Genomic DNA, 10,000 nt, shown 5'->3' with positions numbered 1-10,000 from the left:
CTTTCTCTGGTCCAGAACCCCCCCCCCCCCCCCCCTCAGGCCCTGATATTACTTCAGTGGTCCTCATCCAGTGAGGGGAGGGGGTGGGGGTGCCACTGGGTCGTTCACTTTCCGCGGCCTGTTGACTTTCCTGTTCACTTTCCGCGGCCTGTTCACTTTCCGCGGCCTGTTCACTTGCGGTGAAACATTCATTCAGCTCCAGCCCGCTCTCCCGGATGGACGGTGGCACCCCGTACCCAAACCCACCTCTCGACACAAGTCGGGGAGTGGGGGGTGGTGGTGTTGTGGCATGTGTTGTGGCATGTGTTGTCATCCATGCACGGATTGCCGTGCCTCTGCATTGTTGCTGCTGTTGTGTGTGAGAATGTTGTGTGCTTGTTTGTGGGAGTGTATGCGTTTTAGAGTACATTCGTGTTCATGTAAAAGGGGTGGGTGGTGGGAGAGGTGGGGGTATAACATGTGTGTATACATGATTGCGTGCAGATGTGTGTGTCTGTGTGATCTTATCTGCGAGGGCACAGCCCTTCAAAGACACTATGCTGGGTTGTAAAAGTTAGGTCACAACTTCTCACCAAGGTCGTTCGGGATGTGTGTGTTGGGGGGGGGGGGGGTGTTGGGGGTGTGTGTGTGTGTTGGGGAGGGGTGTTGGGTGTGTTGGGGGGGTGTGTGTGTTGGGGGGGGGGGTGTTGGGGGTGGGTGTGTTGGGGGGGGTGTGTGTTGGGGGTGTGTGTGTTGGGGGGGGCGTGTGGGGGGGGTGTGGGGGGGGCGTGTGGGGGGGGTGTGGGGGGGGGCGTGTGGGGGGGGTGTGGGGGGGGTGGGGGTGGTGGTGTGGGGGGTGTGGGGGGGGGGTGGGGTGGGGTGTGGGGGGGTGTGGGGGGGGTGTGGGGGGGGTGTGGGGGGTGTGGGGTGTTGGGTGTGGGGGTGTGTGTTGGGGGGTGTTGGGGGGGGGGTGTGGGGGGGGGGTGTTGGGGGGGGGTGTTGGGTGTGTGTGTGTGTTGGGGGGGGGGGGGTGTTGGGTGTGTGTGTTGGGGGTGTGTGTGTGTGTGTGTGTGTTGGGGGGGGTGTGTGTGTTGGGGTGTGTGTTGGGGGGTGTGTGGGGGGGGGTGTGTGTGGGGGGGGTGTTGGGGGGTGTGTGTGTGTGGGGGGTGTTGGGGGGGGGTGTGTGTGGGGGGTGTTGTTGGGGGGGTGTGTGTTGGGGGGTGGTGTTGGGGGGTGGTGTTGGGGGGTGGTGTTGGGGGTGTGTGTGTGGTGGGGGGGGTGTTGGGGTGTGTGTGGGGTGTGTGTGTGGGTGTTGGTGGGGTGTTGGGGGTGTGTGTTGGGTGTGTGTGTGTTGGGGGGGGTGTGTGTTGGGGTGTGTGTGTGTTTGGGGTTTGTGTGTTGGGGGGTGTTGGGTGTGTGTGGGTGTGTTTGGGGGGGTTGGGGGTTGGGTGTGTGTGTGTTGGGGGGGGGGGTGTGTGGGGTGGGGGGCGGTGTGTTGGGTGTGGGTGTGTGTGTTGGGTGTGGGTGTGTGTTGGGGGGGGGGTGGGGTGTGTGTGTGTGTTGGGGGGGTGTGTGTTGGGGTGTGTGTGTTGTTGGGGGGGGGGGGTGTTGTTGGGGGGGTGTTGGTGTTGGGGTGTGTGTGTGTGTGTTGGGGTGTGTGTGTGTGTGTGTGTGTGTGTGTGTTGGGGTGTGTGTGTGTGTGTGTGTTGGGGTGTGTGTTGGGGTGTGTGTTGGGGTGTATGTGTGTGTGTTGGGGGGGGTGTTGGGGGTGTGTGTGTGTGTGTTGGGGGGGGTGTTGGGGGTGTGTGTGTGTGGGTGTGGGGGGTGGGGTGTGGGGGGTGGGGTGTGTGTGTGTGGTGGGGTGTGTGTGTGTGTTGGGGGTGGGTGGGTGGTGGGTGTTGGGGGTGGGTGTGTGGGGTGTGTGTGGGGCGGGTGGTGTGTGTGGGGTTTGTGTGTGTGTGTGTGTGGGGAGGGGTGTTGAGGGGTGTTGGGCGGGGGGTGTTGGGGGGGGGGTGTTGGGTGTGTGTGTGTTGGGGATGTGTGTGTGTTGGGGTGTATGTGTGTGTGTTGGGGGGGGTGTTGGGTGTGTGTGTGTTGGGGTGTATGTGTGTGTGTTGGGGGGGGTGTTGGGGGTGTGTGTGTTGGGGGGGGGTGTTGGGGTGTGTGTGTTGGGGGGGGGTGTTGGTGTGTGTGTGGGGGTGGGGGGTGGGGTGTGTGTGTGGGGGGGGTGGGGGCGGGGCGGTGTGTGTGTGTGTGTGTTGGGGGGTGGGGTGTGTGTGTGTGTGTTGGGGTGTGTGTGTGTGTGGTGTGTGTTGGGGGTGGGTGTGTGGGGTGTGTGTGTGGGGTGTGTGTGTGGGGCGGGTGGTGTGTGTGGGGTTTGTGTGTGTGTGTGTGTGGGGTTTGTGTGTGTGTGTGTGTGTGGGGGGGGTTGGGGGGGGTTGGGGGGGGGGTTGGGGGGGGGTTGGGGGGGGGGGGGGTTGGGGGGTGTGTGTGTGTGTGTGGTGGGGGGGGGGGTGTTATCTGTGAGGGCACAGCCCTTCAACAACTCTCCGCTGGGTCCTAAAAGTATCAGCTGCTCACTGACCCCTCACAACAGCACAGGGCAGAGGGATGACAATACGTGCAGGGGCAACCATACATGCCGCAACCAGGGGTGTCAATAACGGAGTGGGTGGGGGATTAGAATTGAGATTTACTCTGAGGAGGAACGTCTAATTCACAACATTGGACTTAGTATGTAGGGCTGCATTGGCTTTCCTTCCCCTGAAATTTTTAATTTTTTTTTTCAACAAAAATGTTGATATGTGTGCAAGCTTGTGATATTTTTTTTTCCAAGTGATATTTTTCTTGAAAAATAAAGCATGGTTTGTCATGTTTTAAAGCATGCTGTTGATTTTTTCCGAAAAAAAAGTGGTTACACATATCGCATGTCAAGATGACAAAACTGCAGTTTGAACGGAAAACGCATCACCATTGGTAATGGGACCCAACAAAAGCTCACCGACAATGCGCAAGTCATGAAAATTTGACAAAGAAAAAAACAAACGAGTTAATTGGCATTTCAGAAAACAATTCACAATTATGGAAATGTTACAGAAAGGAATACAGATCTGTTTTTTTGGACATGACAAACATGGCGCAAAGTGGACCAATGGTCTGGACACCACCTTGCGAGAAGACATACCTAGTTACATCATGAAAACCAGACATGAACAGGGGGAATACAGACCTAGTTACATCATGAAAACTAGACAACATGGGAATACAGGCCTACTCACAGAATGAAAACAGGACATGAACACGGGGGAACACAGACCTAGTCACAGCATGAAAACAGGGCATGAACACGGGGGGAACACAGACCTAGTCACAGCATGAAAACAGGACATGAACATGGGGGAATACAGGCCTAGTCACAGAATGAAAACAGGACATGAACACGGGGGAATACAGGCCTAGTCACTGCATGAAAACAGGACATGAACACGGGGGAATACAGGCCTAGTCACAGAATGAAAACAGGGCATGAACATGGGGGAACACAGACCTAGTCACAGCATGAAAACAGGACATGAACATGGGGGAACACAGACCTAGTCACAGCATGAAAACAGGACATGAACATGGGGGAACACAGACCTAGTCACTGCATGAAAACAGGACATGAACATGTGGGAATACAGGCCTTGTCACAGAACGAAAACAGGACATGAACATGTGGGAATACAGGCCTAGTCACAGAATGAAAACAGGACATGAACACGGGGGAATACAGGCCTAGTCACAGAATGAAAACAGGACATGAACACGGGGGAACACAGACCTAGTCACTGCATGAAAACAGGACATGAACATGGGGGAACACAGACCTAGTCACAGAATGAAAACAGGACATGAACATGGGGGAACACAGACCTAGTCACAGCATGAAAACAGGACATGAACATGGGGGAACACAGACCTAGTCACACCACTAAAACTAGACATCAACATTGGGGAATACAGACCTAGTCACACCACTAAAACTAGACATCAACATTGGGGAATACAGACCTAGTCACACCACTAAAACTAGACATCGACATGGGGGAACACAGACCTAGTCACACCACTAAAACTAGACATCAACATTGGGGAATACAGACCTAGTCACACCACTAAAACTAGACATCAACATTGGGGAACACAGACCTAGTCACACCACTAAAACTAGACATCGACATGGGGGAACACAGACCTAGTCACACCACTAAAACTAGACATCAACATTGGGGAATACAGACCTAGTCACACCACTAAAACTAGACATCAACATTGGGGAATACAGACCTAGTCACACCACTAAAACTAGACATCAACATTGGGGAATACAGACCTAGTCACACCACTAAAACTAGACATCGACATGGGGGAATACAGACCTAGTCACTGCATGAAATCTAGACATCAACATTGGGGAATACAGACCTAGTCACACCACTAAAACTAGACATCGACATGGGGGAATACAGACCTAGTCACTGCATGAAATCTAGACATCAACATTGGGGAATACAGACCTAGTCACACCACTAAAACTAGACATCGACATGGGGGAATACAGACCTAGTCACTGCATGAAATCTAGACATCAACATTGGGGAATACAGACCTAGTCACACCACTAAAACTAGACATCGACATGGGGGAACACAGACCTAGTCACAGCATGAAATCTAGACACCAACATGGGGGAACACAGACCTAGTCACTCCACTAAAACTAGACATCAACATGGGGGAACACAGACCTAGTCACAGCATGAAATCTAGACACCAACATGGGGGAACACAGACCTAGTCACTCCACTAAAACAAGACATCAACATGGGGGAATACAGACCTAGTCACTGCATAAAAACTAGACATCAACATGGGGGAACACAGACCTAGTCACACCACTAAAACTAGACACGAACATGGGGAACACAGACCTAGTCACACCACTAAAACTAGACATCAACATGGGGAACACAGACCTAGTCACACCACTAAAACTAGACATCGACATGGGGAACACAGACCTAGTCACACAATTAAAACTAGACATCAACATGGAGGAATACAGACCTAGTCACTGCATGAAAACTAGACATCAACATGGAGGAACACAGACCTAGTCACACAACTAAAACTAGACATCAACATGGGGAACACAGACCTAGTCACACAATTAAAACTAGACATCAACATGGGGAATACAGACCTAGTCACTGCATGAAAACTAGACATCAACATGGAGGAACACAGACCTAGTCACACAATTAAAACTAGACATCAACATGGGGAACACAGACCTAGTCACACCACTAAAACTAGACATCAACATGGGGAACACAGACCTAGTCACACAACTAAAACTAGACATGGACATGGGGGAACACTTGGGCAGCAACAACAGACTGAAGATGATAAATTACATAAGCACACACTCTCCACACTCCTCTAATTATCGCCTTGACAGCTGGACAGCAGTTGCCTCCTCTGCTGTTCTGACGGTCTGAAACAGTGAGGATGGGGGTGGGGTTGAGCTGACGGACGGACGGACAGACGGGCGAAGAGACACAAAACGAATACAGGGTCGGACAGACCACAGTGACAAACACAACGAGAAGCACGTTACACTCCACGATAGAGTTGCAGACTGACGGAGAGAGACGTGAACAAAAACTGAGAGAAACTGCGAACAATGACCCCCCCCCCCCCTCTCTCCTCCATCCCTGCTCACAGCTGACAGACATCAGAGGGAAGGAGCGAACACTGCACCACTACACTCACAGTTGAGCTGACAACAGCGAGGTGGACAGACATTCTACAGAGACAGACAGACAGACACGACTATCAGACATAACCACATGTACTTCAGAGAAGATGGGAATGATGTAACTGCATGCACTGCTGAAGAACTGAAAATCATTATATATCATGCATAGCAAAGGCAATTGCGAATTAAAATATAAACCACTTAGGACAGAGAGAGAGAGAGAGAGAGAGAGAGATTGGCAGACAGTCTGTCTGCCAGACACACACACACACACACACACACACACACACACACACACACACACACACACACACACACACACACACACACACACACACACAGCTGAATGGCACATTTCCATTGTAGTTGCAGTTGGAGAGACAGACAGACAGACAGACAGACAGACAGAGAGAGCGATACACCGAGAGAGATGGAGAGAGCGATACATAGAGAGGCGGGGGTTGGGGGTGTTGGGGTCGTGGGGGAACGGACGGGTCTCACACCAATCCTCAATGCACACAAAGAGGGGGTGGGGGTATGTGGGGGTATGTGGGAGACACCCCCCCCCCACACACCCCCCTCCTTCACAGCTCCTCCTTCCCGCCGCCTCTGACCGCCGACGACGACGCCGACGATGGTGACGTCACCGACAAGGTGACGTAAGCCCTGCTGACGTAGAGCTCGGGCACCTTCCACTCGGCCCAGCACACACACGTCACGCCGTGGTCCCATGACGTCAGGCGGGGGATGGTGACGGACGCCGTGACCTTCCCACGACCTTCCTCATCGGGCTCCGTGTCCGGGTGCCCGGGGCACGTGAAGTCCACGGCGGTGACGAGCGGCCTCCCCCCCTGCACGGTGCACGTCATGTGCAGTGCCTCCCCCACCTGGACTGGCCGGCCCGGCGTATAGCCCGTGATGCGAGGGGGAGACTGAGGCGGGTCTGAAACAGTGAGGGTGGGGGTGGGGGTGGGGGTGAGTTTCAGTTTCAGTTTCAGTAGCTCAAGGAGGCGTCACTGCGTTCGGACAAATCCATATACGCTACACCACATCTGCCAAGCAGATGCCTGACCAGCAGCGTAACCCAACGCGCTTAGTCAGGCCTTGAGAAAAAAAGGTGAATAAATAATAGATAAGCTTTCATAAATAAATAAATAAATAAATAATAATTATGATATAAAAAAAAGGTAGTAGTAATGATAATAATAATAAAAATAAATAAATAAAGAAGACAACAATGATGATAAATAAGTAAATAAATGTAAAACATGAAGACACACATTCACACATACACCCACACATGCATAACAGATATGCACCAAACATGCAGTTTCACAGATATGAAAGCACAGTCAAATACGAGTGTCATTCAATAAATAAGGTGAATTTTTCGGTACGAGGACTTCTAATACAGATAGAAGCTTACTTTTTTTTTCTTTTTTTTTGTTTTACTTCTTTTTCACATGGATTTAATTTGTTTTGCAGATTAAAAAAAACTTTGAGAGTTTTGGCGATTAACAAAGATGGCCGACCAAGAAGCATGCTCCAGGATTGAACAGCGGTCAGTTATCAAGTTTTTGGTTGCTGAAGGGTGCAAACCAGTTGAAATTCATAGGAGAATGTCAACTGTGTATGGTGCCACATGTTTCAGCCGAAAAAATGTCTACAAGTGGGCTAAATTGTTTAAAGAAGGACGGAGCAGTGTTGAGGATGAAGACAGGCCTGGAAGGCCTACAGAAGTGAGGTCTCCTGAGGTGATCGAATCAGTCAATGACCTCATTCAGTCTGACAGAAGGGTGACAGTGGATGACATTGCAAGGACTTTGAGCTTATCTGTTGGGACAGCACACAAAATTGTCCATGATGACCTTGGCTACTCGAAGGTCAGCTGCCGGTGGGCAAGGCCTCACACAGCAGCCCGAACGGTGCAGACCATCAACGAGCTGGGCTGGGAACTGCTCCCTCATCCCCCTTACAGCCCAGACCTTGCCCCTTCAGACTTTCACCTGTTTGGTCCCTTGAAAGCGTTCACGAGAGGCACGAAGTTTGAAAGTGACGATGAAGTCAAAAGTGTTGTGAGCGACTGGCTGAGACATCAGTCCAAAGATTTTTACGCTGCTGGAATACGGAAGCTTGTGCACAGATGGGAAAAGTGTGTGACAGTGCTGGGAGACTACGTTGAAAAAAAAAAGAGTAAGCTTCTATCTGTATTAGAAGTCCTTATGCCGAAAAATTCACCTTATTTATTGAATGACCCTCGTACATATAAACGTACATGAGCTCCAACACACACACACACACCACACGCATTACCCTGCACCTCCTCTACCCCCCTCTCTCTGGGGGTGAGCTGACGGACGGACGGACAGACGGGCGAAGAGACACAAAACGAATACAGAATCGGACAGACCACCAGTGACAAACACAACGAGAAGCACGTTACACCCCACGATAGTAGCTGACAGACTGACGGAGAGAGACGTGAACAAAAACTGAGAGAAACAGCGAACAATGACACCCCCCCCCCTCCCCCCAGGCCCCCCACCTCCATCCCTGCTCACAGCTGACAGACACCAGAGGGAAGGAGCGAACACTGCACCACTACACTCACAGTTGAGCTGACAGACAGACAAACAACAGCGACAGACAACAGCGAGGTGGACAGACATTCTACAGAGACAGACAGACGATGCAGACGACGGCAGACAGACAGACAACAGACAGACAGATAGAGACAGACAACAGAGAGGTGGACAGACAGACAACAGAGAGGTGGACAGACAGACAACAGAGAGGTGGACAGAGACAGACAACAGATGGACAGAGACAGACAACAGAGAGGTGGACAGAGACAGACATACAGCAGAGAGGTGGACAGAGACAGATAACAGAGAGGCGGACAGAGATAAACAACAGAGAGGGACAGACAGAGACAGACATACAGCAGAGAGGTGGACAGAGATAGACAACAAAGAGGTGGACAGAGACAGGCAGACAACAGAGAGGGACAGACAGAGACAGACATACAACAGAGAGGTGGACAGACAGACAACAGAGAGGTGGACAGACAGACAACAGAGAGGTGGACAGAGACAGACAGACAACAGAGAGGTGGACAGAGACAGACAACAGAGAGGTGGACAGAGACAGACAGACAACAGAGAGGTGGACAGAGACAGACAACAGAGAGGTGGACAGAGACAGACAGACAACAGAGAGGTGGACAGAGACAGACAACAGATAGGTGGACAGACAGAGACAGGCAGACAACAGACAACAGAGAGGTGGACAGTGACAGACAACAGAGAGGTGGACAGACAGTGACAGACAACAGAGAGGTGGACAGACAGAGACAGACAGACAGCAGAGCAGTGGACAGAGACAGACAGACAGACAGACAGAGAGAGACAGACAGACAGACAGACAAGAAACACCGACAGACAGAAGCAGCGAGCACTGCAGGGCCCTCACAGTTGAGGTGCAGGGTGAATGCCGCCTCCCCACGAGACCCATCCCCGAAGAAGGCCAGGCATCGAACCACCAACCCGTCGTCGTCAGGCACGCGGGGCCTCAGCTTGCACACCCGGCCACCCTCCTCCTCACACCTCACCCCCGTCCACAGCGTGTAGCGGCCCTCGTGCACACACGTCACGCTCATCACCCGTGACCCGTCCGTGTCGAAAGGGCGTGGCCCCGTCACGCGAACCTCCTTGGCTGCGATTGGTCGGTTCAAATCGGAGGCGGGTTCGGAGGGTGGTCTCCCTTGATGTTTGCTGTTTTGTGCGGGTTGTTGTCTGGACTGCTGCCTCCGCTGGCTTGTGGTGGTGGGTTTTTGCTGGGTGGGTTTTTGCTGGGCGGGTTTTGTAGCTGCGCGGACTGTTTCTGGGGGCTCCTCAGCCTCCCTGGTGATGTAATCATCCCAGCGATTGTCGTCGTCGTCGTCGTCGTCGTCGTCATCGTCGACGGAGTGTGTTTTGTGTCTGCTCCCTTCACACACACACACACAACACACACACACACAACACACACAACACACACACACACACACACCACACAACACACACAGACACACACACACACACACACACAACACAACACACACACACACACACACACACACACACCACACACACACACACACACACACACACACACAACACACACACACACACACACACACACACACACACACACAACACACACACACACACACACCACA

The 10,000-nt window shown here is 52.2% G+C and overlaps 1 protein-coding gene across 2 annotated transcripts in view; it reads right to left on the bottom strand.

Moving 5' to 3' along the window:
* Positions 1-6,266: 6,266 nt before the first annotated feature.
* Positions 6,267-10,000, bottom strand: part of LOC143290359 (uncharacterized) — a 44,349-nt gene continuing 40,615 nt past the window's right edge. Inside the window, exons 11-12 of one of the 2 annotated variants that reach the window (XM_076599727.1) lie at positions 9,253-9,768; positions 6,267-6,724 (exon numbers count right to left, since the gene is read on the bottom strand). In XM_076599727.1, the coding sequence (XP_076455842.1) occupies positions 6,366-6,724; positions 9,253-9,768 (875 nt within the window). In that variant the 3' untranslated portion in view covers positions 6,267-6,365. The remainder of the gene's footprint in view (positions 6,725-9,252; positions 9,769-10,000) is intronic. The other variant, XM_076599728.1, reaches the window with a different exon arrangement.

Source organism: Babylonia areolata, chromosome 15, assembly GCF_041734735.1.
Source record: "Babylonia areolata isolate BAREFJ2019XMU chromosome 15, ASM4173473v1, whole genome shotgun sequence".
Taxonomy (NCBI): domain Eukaryota; kingdom Metazoa; phylum Mollusca; class Gastropoda; order Neogastropoda; family Buccinidae; genus Babylonia; species Babylonia areolata.
Note: the sequence above shows the minus strand (reverse complement) of the source record. Positions and strands in the feature narration are given on the sequence as shown.